The sequence below is a fragment of the Artibeus jamaicensis genome, unplaced genomic scaffold (assembly GCF_021234435.1).
Source record: "Artibeus jamaicensis isolate MK-2021 breed Jamaican fruit bat unplaced genomic scaffold, CSHL_Jam_final contig_519, whole genome shotgun sequence".
In the NCBI taxonomy this organism is placed as follows: Eukaryota; Metazoa; Chordata; class Mammalia; order Chiroptera; family Phyllostomidae; genus Artibeus; species Artibeus jamaicensis.
Genome location: NW_026521871.1, coordinates 51,697,786 through 51,716,117, shown reverse-complemented (window position 1 = coordinate 51,716,117; position 18,332 = coordinate 51,697,786). Strand labels below are relative to the sequence as shown.

The following is an 18,332-nucleotide window of genomic DNA, read 5'->3' as shown; positions in this document are numbered from 1 at the left end:
AATCAGTTTCAGAGAACTAGGAGTAAGTGTCTTTGGAAACTCAGATTATTGAAGATAATGGAATTGGCACAAAGTTTACCAGTATAAAACAAAAAGTTTTAACAAAAATGTGGGGGACGAGATTGGGAGAAAAAATGAATATGTATTATATGTTTATTTTTCATATCAGGGAAGCAAATGTTGCTGTCTGAAGTTATAATACAATTTTGAAAAGTCATAACAAAAATCAAACTTATAAGGGACTCCTGCCAAGATGGAGGCGTAGGTGGAAACACTGTACCTTCTCACACAACCAAGTTTAAAAACAACAAAGTTTTACCAACAAAAATGCAGCCAAACCACAGAAAATTGAACTATATGGAAGTCCGACAACAATAAACCTTTCAGCCAGACTGGTAAGAGGGGCGAATCCAGCAGTGGAGCTGGGCAGGGCAGAAAAGGTCCACCAGAGTGACCCAGGTGCGCAGGCAGCCATGGGCGGATTCCAGGTGTGGAGTAGCAGCTGCCAGACCCACTGAGGGTGCAAGGTGGCAGGCTGACTGCGGTCACACATTCACACGCAGATAAACCAGCGAAGGAATGAGCAGTGAGACAGACCATGCAGGCCCCAGCAGTGGGAAGCAGCAGAGGGGACCACTATTGTCCCCCTTTGACCCCACCCCCACATACAGGGTCACAACCCAGTGACCTGGTGAACACCTCCCTGGTGGCCCCTCCCTGGTGAACACCTAAGGCTCCACCCCTCATACATAACAGGTGAGAACAGACCAAACCATGGCTCAAGAAGAACTCAAAGCCCCAGAGCCCATAACTCTAAGCGACGAAGAAATAGCAAAAATTTCAGATGCACAGTTCAAAACACTGGTCATCAGGATGCTCACAGAACTGGTTGATTTTAGTCACAAATTAGAGGAACATTTGAAAGCTAAACTACTTGAAATGAAGGGAAATGCACAGGAAACCAACAGTGATGGAAAGGAAACTGGGACTCAAATCAAGGGAGTGGACCAGAAGGAAGAAAAAAAATGACCAAACAGAAAAGGATGAAGAAACAAGAATTCAAAAAAAATGAGGAGAGGCTTAGGAACCTCCAGGACATCTTTAAATGCTCCAACATCCGAATTATAGGGGTACCAGAAAGGGGAAGAGGAACAGCCACCAGTGGAAAACTTATTTGAACAAATAATAAAAGAGAATTTCCCCAATCTGGCAAAAACAATAGACTTCCAGGAAATCCAGGAAGCTCAGAGAGTCCCAAAGAAGTTGGACCCAAGGAGGAACACATCAAGGCACATCATCATTACATTGGCCAAGATTAAAATGAAAGAGAGAATCCTAGAAGCAGCAAGAGATAAGGGGACAGTCACCTACAAAGAAGTTCCCATCAGACTGTCAGCTGATTTCTCAAAAGAGACCTTACAGGCAAGAAGGGGCTGCAAAGAGGTATTCCAAGTCATGAAATCCAAAGACCTACAATCAAGATTACTCTATCCAGCAAAACTTTCATTTAGAATGGAAGGACAGATAAAGTGCTTCTCAGATGAGATCAAATTCAAGGAGTTCATCATCACTAAGCCCTTATTATATGAAATGTTAAAGGGACTTACCTCAGAAAAAGAAGATGAAAAATATGAACAGTGAAAGGACAGCAAACTCACAGTTATTAACAACCACACCTAAAACAAAAGCAAACTAAGAGGACAGCTAGATCAGGAGTGACCCATAGAAATGAAGATCACGTGGAGGGTTAGCAACAGGGGAGTGGGAGAAGGAGAAGGGGGAAAAAGATACAGAAAATAAGTAGCATAGACTGTAGGTAGAAAATAGATAGGGGGAGGGCAAGAATAGTATGGGAAATATAGAATCTAAAGAACTTGAGACATGTGGTCATAAACTAAAGGGGGGGAATGGTGGGGGAGGGGGTGTACAGGGTGGAGGGGAATGAAGGGGGGAATAGAACAACTGTAATGGCATAATCAATAAAATATATTTTAAAAAACCTCAAACTTACAAAGTTTTTTTTATTATGAGCCTTTTATGAACTCATTTCTTGTGGTAAAGAAATATATTGATTCAGCAATTTCTTTAGTTTCATTTCAGTCCCCCCTCCACCCAGTGAAGTGTAAATAAAATTAAATGTTATTACTAAAAAATAGCATGATCCAATTGTTCTAAAATTGTATTCAGATATATGCCTAGACAGATGTCTGGAATGATGCATACAAATTGCTGGCAATTAATTTGCTATTTGGGGTGGTGGAATTCCATCCCTTTTACACTTTGATGTAATGAACATGTACCATTTTTACCAAATCAGTCATTATTGTAAAGCAACAACAAGAGAATAAAAAATAAATTACCTGCCCAATTCACAACATTTTTCTATCTTTGGCAATAGCTCATTGTTGACATCTTGTTAGCTAACAGAACTGTTCGATCTTTATGCAGGATGTGCTCTAATTTCCCTTTGTAATCCTCAAATAAGCATGGTATATAAGAGTTAAAATCATCTTCACTACCTCTTATCGAGCCCTTACTACTTACCCAGCGCCATGCTAAAAACTTTCTCATCCATTCTTTGATTCAGTCTTTATAATCCTGAAGCAAGTTATCCTCCCTTTTTACAGTTAAGGTAAAATAATCTGCCTAAAAGATCACATAGCTATTAAGAAGTGAAAGATTTATAAAATCTGAAGAGAAGCCAGAGTATAAAAAGATCACATAGCTATTAAGTGGCAAGGAAAAAATTGAAAAACCTGGGTGAGACTATAATGGTTAAGCTCTCAACCACTAATTTTTTTTAATCCTCACCCAAGGATATGTTTACTGATTTTAGAGAGACTGAAGGGGTGGTGGAGGGTGGCACAGGAGGAGGGAGAGAAAAGAAGACAGAAAGAAGAGAGAGAGACACAGAGAGAGACATTGATCAGTTGCCTTCTGTCCCAACCTGATATTGAACCCACAACCTAGATATGTACCCTGACTAGGGATCAAACTTTAAACCTTTTGGTGATGAGATGACTCTCCAACCAACTGAGCCACCTGGTCAGGGCTTAACCACTAATTTTAAAGACAGGCCTGGGTTCAAATCCAGATTGTTACTAGCCATGTGACCTTGGGCAAGTAACAACTTGCCATCTTCATTTTTTCCATTTTCAAAATGGGCAGATTACCATTCTACTTTATTACATTGTTAAAATAAATGATAAAGCTCCTAGTCCTCCATCTGACACATAGAAAGTACTGCATGTGGTGATAAATTACAAGTTCTTATAACACCAAGAACATCAAGAAGAATATGGCATCAAAAAAGTAACTAAAATTTATAAATACTAGAGAGATTTAAATCATGTACCACTGAATCTTAGTGGAAAGTATTTTCATGTTTCCTTTTGAGTTTGTTCACAGAACATTATAATATTCTAGTATTGTAACATACAAATATAACTTAGAGCTTGGAGAATTATAGAAGTTTGTGAAATATAACATACCATTAGAGAATATTTGGGCCAACTCAGAGTAGCTCAAGACTACTACTTGCCTCCATTTAAAGTTGCACTAGGCAAACCTGCCCTCATTGGGGCCTAAATCATCATTTAAAGCCATAACCTTAAAATCACCAACAATTTTATTCTCTTTTCTTCTGAAAATTAGTCTATCTTTCTATTTACTTCCTAATTACTTCAAATAAACTTCTCCAAGACTTTTGCAAGACTTCTCTGTTCCCTCAAAAATAAATTTTTTATCTAAAAAAGAAGTCACAGAAAATGGGTTAAAACATACAGCACTATTCTTAATAAGTAACTTGGCTGAAATGAAAGTATATCTGCATATTGACAATAATTAAAGAATACATAAAAATAAATTTAATTGACTTTGAAGGAAGTAATCTCAGTAATTTAAAAAGCCATTTACTAAACCACCATTTTAATTGTTAACAGTCAATCTGCTCCATTAAAATTTCCAACACATATATAATTGTTTTATTTCAATGATAAGTTTTAGCATAATGACATTTCCCTGTCTCAGCAATAGTATATCATATTTAATAAGTGGGTTAAAAATAATGGAGCTTCAATGATTACTGAATAAATTAGTGACATATAAGAGAACAAAGTGCTTTTGAAACTTCAAGTACCAAGAGTCATACTTGAACATGCATACCTTAAGTTATCGCTTGGTTCTTTCTTGGGGGGAAGCTCCACATGCTTGAAGTCTGTTGATTGGTGCTCTTCAGCAACACTGGGCTCCTGGCTTATCATGGGGACCTCTGAAGTAAATGAGAGATCCCCTTCATTGGAGACTCCAAAGAGGTCTGGGTCATCTTGAATTACATCAATTAAGAGGACATCATCTTCATATGCTTTAAGAATATCTGGAATAACTTTAATATCTGAAAAGTTCTTAGTTGTTTTTCTGCCACTAACTTCAGAGGAAACTTGTTTGAATGTTTCTCGTTCATTAGAACAGAAGGCAGGGCTTTTCTCTACACACCCAGCATCACAAAAACAAGTATTATTTTCAATTGTGAGAGAAACAGCTTTCTTATTAGAAACAATATTGCCTAGTTCAGAGATGTAGTTAGAAGGTTTATTAGTATTACCTTGCTTTAGGAAACTTGAAGAGGTACTATAGGAATTCTTACTGCAATATGAGTCAGAACTAGCTTGCCCTGGAATGACACTATTTTGTATGTTCGAAGATTGAGGTCGTGAAGTTATTGTGGAGATGGTCTCTTTACTCTTGTTCTGTCTGACCTCTGCCCCAGATAAATTGTCAAGAAGCTCTAGGGGGCTATATGCTTCTCTCTCTGATAACTTGGCACTTATTTTTCTTTTTTCTGTTTTATTCTTGAGTAAAGGAATTTTAAAATTAGTCAGCCGTCCTGTGTTCAATATTTTAACCAAGTCTGGAACCACAAGTGCTGGTTTAGCAATACATGCTTTTCGGTGAATAGTTTTGCCTGTAGAGTGATTTGCCTCCTGGCCATGCTGGGAAGTCACTGTCGAATTAAGTTTTGTTAAAGTCTCTCTATCTTTTTTTTTACTTCCTACTAAGTTCTGATTCACATTAGTTAGCTGAGTATCTTCAGTTGTATAAGAAACTACCTCTGACCCACTACTGCTTGGTTCCTTGGACTTCATCTTTTTATCATCATTGATTATAGGTTCCTTTGTAACCTTCAAAGTGCATTGTATAGCAGAGACTACTTCAGAGGCTGAAGACAAACCATTTAAATTAGAATCCAATTTTTCTTTACTTGAAGAGTCACTGTTTGTCTCTTTTATGGAACTCTGTAATGATAATCTAGAGTCAGTTAAGTGAATTTGATTTGTTTGGTGTTTAGGACAATCATCCTGCCTAAAATTTTCCCCAGAACCAGGAACAGAGTAATCTGATTTTGGCATGGAAGCCTTTTTCCAACACTGAGGAGATATTCTAGCACATGAATAACAAGGCCAAGTTCTTTTACCTGTCATTGGAATTGTTCTGTGACAGCTGAACTCTGATTCTTCAGTTTCATTTCTTAAGTCTTCCCATGATCTCTTTTCAGTAGAATGGCAATTACTAGGTGATTTCACTGGTGAGCTTTTCACCAGCTTAAAATACTCTTCTGGCTCCATACTTTTACATCCTAAGGGCTCTGACACATTCATTGTTTCTTCTTTCAAAAGTGGCTCAAGGGTTTTATGAAACATAGTATTTACATGATGCTCAGGACTTGTGTCTTTTCCTTCTGTTTCTGGAAGACCTGATAAATGATCCATTGGAGAGAGTATATTATGGTTTACTTTTCTCAAAACGTTTAAAGTTTCTGCTTCTTTACCTTCAGTGCCTATTTCGTTTTCTTGTAACAGCAACTCAGACTTGTTATGTATATTAGGGAAGTTCATCTTGATAACCATTTCATCTCCTTTTTCAAACATCTTCATCCTTTTCCTGGGTTTTCTCCCAACATTGCTTTCCTCTACTGAGTATTTATTTTTTTCACTTTGAAGGCAGGGAAGCAAGCCATTATTTTTACTTTGGTATAAATCAGTTTCTTCAAGCACTAATTTATTTATTCCTATTAAGTTTTCTTCAGTTTTTGAAAGCTGAGGAATATTAATTGTGTCCCTCTTATCTGGAAGACTCCTAAGGTTTTCCTTCTTTAACTCTGAGGAATCCTCTGGTACATGCAGACATCCACCATCAGGTTTACATGTAAGGTTATTTTCATCATTACAATCCTGGGAATGGGGGAAATAACTGCAATCATGTAATTTTAAAATGGAATTATTTTCTGTTGCAGGTGACAAGCTGTTACAAGAATATTTTGAAGTACTCTTGTACAGTTCATCTTGGCATCCAACCTTTATATTTTGTGTAGTGTGATTTTCAGTTATTTTGAAAGGCGGGCTTTCTAAGCTTCTGAGTCTTTTAATTCCAATTCTTCTTTTAATGCCGTCTACCAAAACTTCCTTACCCAAACACTGTAAGACAGCTGTACTTTGAAATTCACCACACTCCACTGTTTGGAAAGATTCCGAACTGGTTAGTGATTCCTTTCTTACCAGGTTAGTCCCTGGCTGTGGATCATCTCTTGAGGCTCCAGTAACTTTTCTTTTTCCCTTGGCTGATCAAAACGACAAAAGATACCAGAAAAGATTTTATGTTCAGGTGGAAAAAGCAATACTATGTCAAATTAAAAATGTGATGCCATCCATTTTTATTTCCCTTGAAATTTCCCTAATTTCTGTTAAGGAACTACATAGGAACCTGTATAAATTCTAAGACAGCTGAATACCCCAAATAACCTAAAGAATCACGGTCATTGCACACTAGCCAAAATGGATTGCTAACAGGAATTCCTTTCATGGGAATTCGGACCAGGAGCTCCTGGTCCGAACAAACACCTGTTATTTACCTCTGCCCTGGTCATCACGAAAGCCCACGCTGTTTCCACACTAGTGGTCAAACAAAGATGGAGGGGCTGAGGTGCAAAGGCTAGAGAGGGAGTGTCCCCTGGCCCTGCTTGCTTGCTTTCTGTTGTCTGGTTTGCAACGGGAGCTCCGCCTCCTTCTCTGCTTCCCTGCCCCACTAGGCCCACAGGTGTGAAGGTCCTACGTGCCCCCCCCCCCCCACTCATCACCTCACGGTGGCCTTCCCAGCCCCAGACTCACCTGCGGCGTCACTTTCCACCTCCACTCCCACACACGCCCGGGCCACCATTCTCCTCGTCTGCCTGGTCTCCTCACGCCACCCGGCTTCAGGGCCGCAGACTTCCGCCTGGCCTGGCTGTGACCGCCGCCCTCGCTTCTTCAGGCCTCGCGCATCGCCCTCACGCATGGAGGACGTCGTGGAGCCTGAGGCCGGTGGCCGCCGCATCAGCTCCCAGCCGCCCGCCCACCTTCCGCGCGAAGGCTGCTCTCAGCGTCAGGGTGTAGTGCCCTCCCGCCGGCCTGCTCCTCGTCGCCCACCACCTTGGGCCGACCGGAAGCGGAAGTGGGCAGCCCGGCCTGGCCGGGGCAGGCGCATGCGGTACAGTGTGTGGAGGAGCCGCTGGCGCCCTCTCGGGCTCCCGTGTAGCGAGGGCTCCCCAAGGTCCCAGCGGTTTGGGAACCAGTCGTGGCTCTCGTCCCTCGTGCTGCGCCTTACGCCTGTCTGCTCATAAACTCCACTGTCAGCTGGTGGCTGCCAGCCTCACCCCGAGCCCCCGGAGGTCCCATTCCGTCTGCCCTCCCGGTATGTCCGATATGTCCACGCAGCCATCCAGCCGAGCGCCCAGCAACCGTGAGAGGTGTGCTTCTTGCCACTTCATCCCTGGCACCCACGTCAGATCTGTCTGACTCCGCTGTCGGTGTTTGTCAGCCCCTCTTCCCCCTTTGCCCTCACTTCGCTCTGGCTCTCAGTCTGACTGACGGACTGCGTTGGCCGCCATCTTTGTGCTGTTTCCGTGGCGCTCCCACCTGCTGCCAGGCCGTGCCCCTCCGAGGAAAGGATCCTGGCATTTCCCCGCACGACCCTTAAGAACCTCCTTTGCCCATAGACCGAAACTAACGAAGTCTAAACTCCTTAGTGTGGTGTTTACTGGTCTGTGACACGGTTTCTGAGTATTTACCTAACTTTGTCTCACGACCATTGTAGGGGGAAAGTCGGGCTTCAGTGGACAGTCTTGTGTAAGAGTTATCCTTTTGCATGAGCCGGTTCTGATTCTGTGGGACCTATTTTACAACTATGTGAGTTGTAAGTGGTAGCAGTGCAAAATAATAATCTATAAACATGCAAATTTTGTCCTATAGAAGTTCAATTGACTTCCCATTCCCACTGTAGGAGAAGCCAGCTTGCATCCATTTGCACATTTCTTTCAATATTCCTGAGTTATAAATGCATCTGTTCTTTGGACTTATCCTTTCGACTGGTGGTTATAAAATCTGCCTGATGAGAGAAATAAAAATCTTTAACACATGTTCATTTATACATCTATATCAGAGTCATGATTTTATCGTTTGGGGGGAGAAAACGATCTTTTAACCCTACACATACCGTGCCTTTAAACCACACTGGATTACTATTGGAGCTCCCCAGATTTCACATGATCTGTCAGGCCTTTGCCTCTCTACATGCTAGTCTTGGACATTCTTCCTTGGCTTATCTGCTTGGAGAACTACATATTTGCTCCCCTTCAATATTCACCACAGTGATCACCCCTCAAGGAAGCTTCTCTGCTACCTTTCTCCTCCCGTTTGGAGGGGTCAGGTGCTCACACCTGCCTTCTACATTGCTTTCAACTGCGTTCGTGTGTCTCCCTCAGGGCAGATACCTTCTGTTAGTCTTTGCATTTCGTGTGCTTAAAGAGGAACTTGTTGGTTTTGAGCACAACGTATGTTATGCATTAAAGAATGGTAGTATGATGCAGTTTGGATGAGCAGTTTAAGTGGAGTATCCTTAAGGAGCTTTTGTAAAATAAAACAGAGCAGGTATAAAGGATCTGGAAACTTTTTTTTCCTGTTTGTAAATTCTCCCTTGAAAAGGGAAATAAGTTTAAGAATAGGAGAATTTAGAAAAAAATGTCTTCAGGATTTCAGGCTACATGTGCATTCCAAGTTCACTTTGAGCCTTGGTTTCCTCATCTGTAGAGTGAAATAAGAGTATCTCCTGAAGGAAACCAGAGTATGTTCTCCCAAAATATGCCTCTTTAACAAAATTATTTTAAGCTGAAAGCTTTCTCTGGCTGATACTAAGTTGGAAGCAGAAACAAAAAATTAGGTAAGTTGTTGGTTATTAATCAAGTCCTGGTCATTTGGGGGATTGTTAAAGAAGTTATTGGTAAACTTCCCGGACTGTTACTAGGTAACAGTCTGACCTCTCACAAGTCTATTTATAGTAGGCTGGCTTCCTGGGCCATCTACTGTGGTAAAGGCTTAGTTTACTGGACAGGTTGCTGCAGGCTGTGAGTCAGAATTCTATTTTCATATTATCATTAGGTTATAGCCTTATTTGCATATTTAGTCTCCTTTTTTCCTGCCTCAGAGAACGAGCCATTCTTCATCTTTTTGTAAGGCTGACCCTACACTGATTATCTCAATATCATATAGCCCTGCTTACCAAATTCTCCTGTACCTTTCTTCCTTTTTCCTGTGAGACACCTCTGAGTCAATCTACTTATGCTTTTGCTCCTTAGTCCTCTAAAAATTGGTTTCCTTCCCAAATGCTTAAATGACGTTTCTATATAAAATGAGATTACAGGTTTAAAAGCTGACAACACAAACACTGCAACATCTATACAAGTAACATAACATCATTATTATATTTAAATTTCTCATATGTCATATTATTATGTTATTATTATGTTTATACTTCCAAACTACCAGTTATGAACAAGTTTAATTGACCACGCTCAAGGAAAGACCAGATTCTTTATTCTTTCTAGAAAAATATTACAAAGCTATTTATTGTCAGATGAAGAGGTAATCAAGTATATAGCCCCCAAAACTTAAGTTATAATAATATAGCATAATAATATATGATCTATAACATGTGACATACATTATTATGTTCCAGGCTTATCTCATACATTTCCTGTCCTGTCCTTGGGATCATCCATTTGGCCAAGAAACCTTGGTTTCTTTTAACAGCAAATAGTGTTTCAAGACCATAGTCTGAGTGCCACGGGTGCTTATTGCTAACAGGTTGATAATTGTTTCTAGGCCTCTTCAGCAGATAGAGTTAGGAAGCTAAATAAAAGTACCTCAAGTTCATACCAACACTTCCATTTCAAATTTATGACTGCAGGATTCCTGCTTGACTTCTTTCATCTTATCCCTGTAGTCTCCTTTCTCCCATATACATAATACTTGTTCTCAAGGAGACAAGGGATGATAGATTAAAATATCTCAGAATTACACATTTGCCCTCCCACGTCACACACACTCTACCCTCAGAGCTACAAAATTAATGCTGCCACCACCACCAAAATGATTACTGAAGACAGCTCACTTTTCCATGTGCTGTCTCTATTTTCTCTGCCTTTAATGGTTTGCTGTAGTATCATATACATTAGTAATGTCAGAGCAAAAAGCTTTTATAGCAGGTGCTCAAATAACCCAGCAACTTGCACCATACTAAGTTCCCCAGGTGTGACCCATGTACAATGAGTATCACGTACTTAACCCATGCTTCCAAGTGCTATTTGGGTGGTAGTTTCACCCCACAGCACCTTAGACTCTAGGAGATGACCCTGTACTTCCCCCAAAACAGCCACTCTAGTTTTCTTAAGAACCCACCTAGCATATTCTTTGTAATCATGGCAGTGTTGATTGCTTAACTCATTTTCACCGAGGGTCACATCAGCCTCTCAGTTGCCTTCAAAGGGTCAAATGTAATTTTAAAACTGTATAAATGTAATTACTCCTTAACTAGGGGCAAGGAGCTCCGTGATGCCATGGGGTAGAAACAAAATGCCAGGCCAGAGAAAACAAGGTGGAGACTGGATTTGGCCCATGGGCCTTGTGTTTGCCACCTGTGGATTATTAGAAATAATGCAGTGTTGCTCACGTGAAGCCTCCCTTGTATGAAGCAGCTGAGTGAAATCATGGATTCCCTTCCTCAGGTTTTCCTAAGCAAGAAATTTGGTCAGAGGTTATAAAGGCTCTCGCTGAGCCAGCAGCCTCTGCCATTGTGGGTCCTGGGGGAATCTAGCCTGTGCCTAAGTCCTTTTTGAAACCTGCTGCTTCAGTAGCTCTGACCAGAGCTTTCTGACTTTTGGAAGGTAAGCCCAGGATAAACAAATGGGTGTATAGAAAAAGCTAAGTGCCTGGGAGTGGAGGGGAGCTAAGGTCAGCAGTGTGTCTTCCTGTCTCCAAAGAAATGAACTCTTCTGCTCACTGAATCTGTTCCCTGGAGAACACAGAGTTCACCCACTGCCCCATTCATCCCAACTTTGCTCTGAAGAACCGTGGTGTCCTGTGCAGTTACCAGGGGAAAGAGCAGGGTCCGAAGACAACTGTCATTTTTCTGTTGGAAAAAGCCTCTCTTTAGGTCTTCGGGAATTTGCAGTTCCCTCTGTGGAGTAACTTTTGGTTCTGAGCTATTTTGTATTTTAGCTTTATGGCTTTTTAAAATTGATAAGGAGTTGTTTTAGCTTCTTTTGAAGTCTTAAATAGGGGGAACTCTGCATCTAACATAAGAATCATCCCTAGAAGGGCACAGGGCCTGGGTTTATTTAAACCAATCTGCCTGCTCAGTATAATGGCCCTTGAAAGGAGGTTGGGCTATTAGTATGTTTCATGGGTCCTTGGGGTTTTGGTTAGAAACAGAAATTTGGAATTGTAATGATTAGAAAAAAGGAAAGTGCAGTGGTATATGACATTCATGGGGACTTTGTCACCCTACCCAAGGGAACAGGCCTGTCTGCAGTCTTAACAACTGAATCACCATGGCAGCACAACCCAGTCATTTTAATTTTGGTCATGGCTATGAAAAGGCCAGATGCTTGCTATTTTAGTTGGTAGTAAGCTCCTGGGTTTCTGTTTTCAGCTCGGTTCAGATGTCGGGTCTTGATTCTGTTTCAAGGCTGTAGTGTATTTGGAGACAAGCCAGGACTGAGACCTGTGAAAATTGAACATTACTAAATAAAAGGTAGTGCTTCTTTGGACACCTGCTCTAGTTTGTTAGCTCTGGCTTCAAGTCACCTCTTACTGGCCACCCAGCCTAAGTCATTAACATAGACTGCCAGTGTACCCAAACCAAAATGATGCAGTGCCTAGTCTAAGCTCTGCCTCAGAGCTCTGTCTATGCATCAAGGCCTCACTGGCTATTTCTCTTTCCCTTCCATGGGAGGCCACTGCTACTCTAAAGACAATTTCCAGTGAGAGAACCCTGTTGACTTTAAATCTGGAGATGTCCTTGTACTTCTTCCCTAGTATTTGGATTGGCTTATGAGGCTGTATCCAACACCAGGAGAGGCAGATGGGAATAAAACAGCCAAGGAACTTGGCTTTTCCCATGTTTACTTGGGATATGCATCAAAAGTCTTTAATGTTAATTTTTATTTTTGATAAAGGGAGTTATGTTTTTGCTATAAATTTTCAGCTACCGTTAACTCCTTTACCGTGATTCCTGTCTCTTCAGATGCAAAACACGTCGACAGTAGAGAGCAAGTCACACATTCCCATAACTCACACTGAGTTAACTCAGTGCTGTCTGTAAGCTATTGGGTTGGCCAAAAAGACCATTTAGGTTTTTTTTGTAAAACGAAAGACGTATTTTTCATTTTTACCAATAACTGTATTGATTTGGATACTTTGAGTATGTTAGCTATCTCCCACTCTTGATGTCTAGTGGGTAGAGGCCGGGGGTGCTGCTAAACATCTTTTTATGTCTATTACAGCCCACAGCAATGAAGTATTTGGCCAAAATGTCAGTAGTACCAAGAAACTTTGCAAACCACTTTTAAAAAAATATTTTATTTATCTTTAGAGGGCAAGGGAAGGAGAGAGGGAGAGATATATCAATGTATGGTTGTTTCTTGTGCATCCCCTGCTGGGAACTGGCCTGCAACCCAGGCATGTGCCCTGACTGGGAATTGAACCGCGATCGTTTGATTCGCAGGCCTGCGCTCAATCCGCTGAGCTACTCCAGCCAGGGCTGCAAAGCATTTTGACACATTCAGTTAGTCACAGTAACTTCTCCATTCACTGCACAAATCTTTTCTTGCATTTTAGTTGCGTTTTTACTTTTCTTGAAATAGTAAAGTATGATATGCCAAAAATGTTGTATTATCTTCTTCCATCTTCAATGTCCATTTTAACATGCACACAATTTTGGTAAGTTTTTTTTAAAATGCATGTTGATATGACAGCTGTCACAATACAGTCTAGCAAAATTATTTTGAATGAAGTTAAAGACAACTAAGTGCTACTGGAGCCATTGTTCAGAAAACACTAAACAAACATTTTGGCCAACCTAATACCTCACACCTTCTTTCAGGAGGTTGCTAGCTTGGACTGAGGCAACAGTCCTCTTTAGATTTTATTTCTAATTCTTAGTGTGTGTGCTCTTATGCTATTTAACAATCCAATGTTTCATGTACAGATATGGCTGGTAGCGACCCAACTGGCTGGTTTATTTCTCCACATCCATAGCCTCCTCTTTCAGAGAGGTAGTCATTTCCTTCTGGCCACTCTCCAGCTGTGGCTCCATCTATCTCTTGTCTCCACCTGGCACAGATTCAGGACACCCTAAGAGAAGATTCCTTTGTGATCCCAAAGGCTACGTTGGTTCAGGAGCCCAGCTTGGCTTGCCCTTCCATGTTGATTAAAATATCATTGCTTTTGGCAGAAAGCATTCGACCACGTTCTTGGCGATGGTCCCCAAGAGCAGTTGGCACACTTAAAGCTAGAGCTTTGAGTGGCACCTCTGTGAAGAGCTGCAATCTACCTCCATCACCTTTTAATTATAACCTTATGAATTATGCATCCATGAAGATGGCAGGCACTGTGTGTGAGATGTACGATTTTTCTCCATCTAATTTTCTGTACCATAGAACTGCTAACAACAGGGCCCCCACCCTTCCTTTAACTGGATGGGTTTTTTTTTTGGTATTTGTTTCTAGATGTTTGAAGGCTATTCTGAGTAGTGGGAGTAATAAGACTATCTGAGAGGCAGTTTGTGGAAGGGCACTCTTTGTTTAGTGCTTACCCTCTGCCAGGACTCTGCTAGACTAGACACAATTTCTTTAATTTTTGCAGCCCAGGCCGAAGTGTATTCTCAATTAAGGCTCATGGAGGTTTAAATTACCCAGAGTCATACATTCTTTTCATTGCGTCCCTTTGGGAACAATGTTTTCTCTAAGTAATAGGATATTTATGTTTTTGTCTACATGTAGTTATTATATTTCTAAAACCAATTATGGGATAATGTTGGGTTATTTCTATAGCACATGAAATGGAAAACAAAATTTCCATTTATGTTCTTTTTCTTTACTCGGGATATATACTGTTAGGGTTTCTGGTTTTAAAGTTGAGTTTCCTGGAGATCTGCCCACCTAAGAGCTGGACTTAAAATCCTTGGCTGTGGCTATGTGGTCCTGCAGTGGAGTTTTGGGACCTGTAAGTTCCATTAAGGTCAAGATTGTAAGCTGGTCAAAACTAGAATCATCTATGTAGGGAGTGGGAGGCACTAGGATTTGTAGCAAATTGTTGAGTTACTGATCCAATCATTATGCACTAGTTGGCTCTTTTATTCAAGCATATACTGAGCTTATACAGGGTGGGGCAAAGGTAGGTTTACAGTTATTCATATGGAAATGATATAATAACTAAGAAATAATAGTACAAGAATAAACTGTTTTGTGTACTCACAACTGTAAACCTACTTTTGCCCCACCCTGTATTTTGTGGCAGAGCCTGAAACTGTGAAATCCAGACTATCTTGCCCCTAAGACTCTCACAGCCTTACAGGAGGTAGATTTATAACCAAGCACACCCCAGAAGTAGTTCGTGTATTCACCTCTCCTCTTCCTTTGTTCTTTCTCCCTTCCCATCTTTTTCCTCTTTTAAGTGGGAGTAGCATACACATCACTTCTTCGGTACCCAGTGAACCTCCAGGATCAAGAGATTTGCTGTAAGGATTCACATACTGCTGGTTCCTCTGTCCTGGAGGAAACCTCAGTGAAGTTTGGCTGCTGATGCCAGGAAGTAGGAAGTCACAGGGCGCAGGCTGTTGAGAATCACAACTAGCCAGCAATCCAGTTGATAAGGAACTTATCAACTGTTTGTGACTTCCTTAAATCTCATCGTATGTCTTAGAAAATGAGACTAAATTTTTGGAGTATCTAAAAGGTATTTGGGAATCTCTCAATGACTGAAATTTTATGTCAACAATATCAGGTTGTTCCTATATGCTTTAGGTTTTTGGATTTTCTTGGTGTTCTTAAAATATAAATTACCTCTTCAGCAAATAGTGTGTGTAGGTATTTATTTTCTGCACTCTGCTGACCACCTACGTACTCAATTTCTCCACTATGAGGCGCTAATCTAAAAAGACAGATTAGAATAAGCATTCTTGTATCTCATCTCCTGTCCCTGTTCTACAATCCTTGCAGACCAACCCTGGGGCCATGGTGGGATGGCCAAGGCTTCATTTTTCTAGATTAAAAAAATATAATTTCACTACCTTTAGGAAATGATGGTGCTTCTTCCCCCTGTAAATTCATGGTGAGGCCTTTTATTTAAGAGTTTATTTAATCATCTAGAGCCAAATCTGTAGGAGTCAAGCAGGTAGCCACCATTGCTTGCCTTAAGAACATTCATCTGTCAAATCCAGGTGAACATTGTGGGCTGTTGGTCTTTCAAGAAAAATCAACCCTAGAGAAGTAAGAAGCAAGAATGGACTCTGTGAATTTATAAAACAATTGAGAACCCGTGGGAGAGGTGGCCCCAGCTATCAAATGTGAGGTAGCTGAGGGTGGTTATAAAAAGAAACCCTCTTGGTTCCATTCATGCTTTCCCTCTACATTGCCTGGGCACAGTCACTACCTGCTCCTTCCCTGTTGGAACTGGGAGCAGCCACCCAGCCCCCAGTGAAGGCCAGAAAACATCAGGGCAGCAGACAGACAAAAATCCCTGCTGGTGTGAGGAGTTGAGGAAGTAAGGGGAGGGCTGACCAGCCACCTATGGGCAGTCCTGTGTCTGTTCTTCCACCTCCAGATCCAGGGGTGGTGCTCTGGTAGCTCTTCCCATGACCATGTCTTTCTATGGGTTTAAAAGTGAGAATTGTCTGGTTTAAAGAGAGGTCAAAGGTGGTTCTGTGGTGCCTGGGGTTCCTCCCCTGCTCAACGTTTAGGCTCATGAGGACCAAATGAGAACCTGACTCTCAGTCCTCTCCTGGACCTATTACAGGTAAGGTAGCAGACACCCTCCAGGGAGTAGCCCATAGTCTCCATGACCAGACACTGGAGGAGTGCCGTTACATAAAAGACCACAAACTGAATGACACAAACCCTCTGAAACAGAACCGTTGGAACAGATGGTTAAGGACCAGCAACAGGGATGATCAGTGAACTGACAAACGGTGTTAGCAGCATGAGGCAAGAGCAGGAACTCAAAGATCCAGGTAGAAACCTGAGAAAAGGACAGATAAAGAGCACATCTATAGAATAAACCAGTAGTGAATATAGCCGAAGAATGAATTGATAAAAGAGCAGATGAAAGGAACAAGTATAAAGAGATCATAAAAGAAAACATCAGATATGAAGGGTGGCTCTGATGTCCAGGAGACAAAAGCGGAAAGGCGGGGACCATGGCTGACTAGAGAGGCGGAGATGCTTAGTGTGTGGCATGATGTCCCCAGAGGCATTATTGGCCTTGCACCTGAGTTAGGAAAATTGAGACCAAAGTTAAAAAATGGAATTTTAGCTCCTCTTGGGGTGGGGGGAGCAAAACACCTCCACCGAAACCAACTTCTTGCTTCATGCTACAGTCCATTGGCTATGTGATGTGTTTGACCAGGGGAGGGCAGACTGTGCATACCCCCATCCAGACCAGATCACGTCTCTCTAAAGTTACTGGACTATAGAAAGCTATATTTAAAGACACCCCTAAAATCACAGTGAGCCACGCACAGCTTTTCAGTTTGGAGAAGGCACATGGCAACCCACCAGCTGCCATGGGCCAGGAGTACTGATGACAAGGTGGGGAAAGCCCTGTGGTTTCTACTGGTCTGCAGCTCCTGTCACCTTTAGTTAGGCAGTTCTTCAGTAGGTGTGGCTTTCAGGAAGATATGGGTAGCAGGCCTGCTGGCAAGCCTGGACAATTGTTCATGTTAGTGTTTAAAATCTGAAATTACCTGACAGGTGGCTGGGGTCTGGCTGTCAGTGTATTTCACAGGTCTTTTATCCCTGGCTTCTAGCTGTCATACTGCCCGAGGGCAGCCCCTGGGCATTGTTTCCTGGTCTGGAGGACGGAGAATCAAGCTTGAAAAAACACCTAAATGGCTACAGCAGCTCAAAGGTGCCCTGTCAGCTTTTCCCAGTGAGTGGCAAGCCCATTTACCTGAGGGCAGAGGGCACATAGCAGCAGGCCCTGCGTTCATCAACACCTCTTCCCCCAGTGCCAGAATCAAGGGGCTTAAAAAAAAGGGACAGAGAGAAAGTCCCCTGTCACCTGTTTCCAAATGAGGCAGTATTAACCTTGGGGTTCATGGGAATAAGTTTGGGGGGCACAGTCAGTGAGCCACTCAAAATCAAATGTAAGATTGTATATGCGTTTCTCTGGTGAATGCTTGTTTTACCTCCCAGACGTATTTGTACAATCAAAAGTGGTTAAAATCATAATTCCGTTTGGAAGTCACAGAAAGAATCATGGTCCTGAAAACGGGAAAGAATGGAAGCTTTTCCTTCATCGACTTTTCACCCTTGCTCCTTGGAGGCGCCGCCTCTGCCCACCACTCTGGCCACCTGCATTTGTGGGTGGTTGTGGAGGGCAGCGGACAAGCCTGGATGGCTAGGTTTAGCTCTAAAGAGTGGCGAGTTGAGTTTTTATGTGTAGGAGTATTTATTATTGGCCATAACACTGGTTGTTGGCAAGGATATTTGAGTGCTTACCCTGCACCAGGCATTGTTATAGCTAGTGTGAGTCACTTCTGTGCTCACAATAAACTTAGGGATAGGTACTAGTATCATCACCTGAGATAATGAAAGGGGGTGGGCCCATGCAAATGAAGGCTGTCTTTGCCATTACTAAAATCCAGTGGAGTGCCCCCTCTTCAGAGAAGGCCTGGAATGCAGAGAAAACAGGTTTGAGGCTACATAAACGTCCCTTCCTCTGCTCGAATGAGCTTAAAAAAAAAAT

At 41.9% G+C, this 18,332-nt stretch overlaps 1 protein-coding gene across 1 annotated transcript in view; it reads right to left on the bottom strand.

Moving 5' to 3' along the window:
* Positions 1-7,368, bottom strand: part of TOPAZ1 (testis and ovary specific TOPAZ 1) — a 56,222-nt gene extending 48,854 nt beyond the window's left edge. Inside the window, 2 exon segments of the mRNA XM_037148212.2 lie at positions 4,165-6,616; positions 7,020-7,368. Coding sequence (XP_037004107.2) covers positions 4,165-6,616; positions 7,020-7,368 — 2,801 coding nt within the window.
* Positions 7,369-18,332: the final 10,964 nt, after the last annotated feature.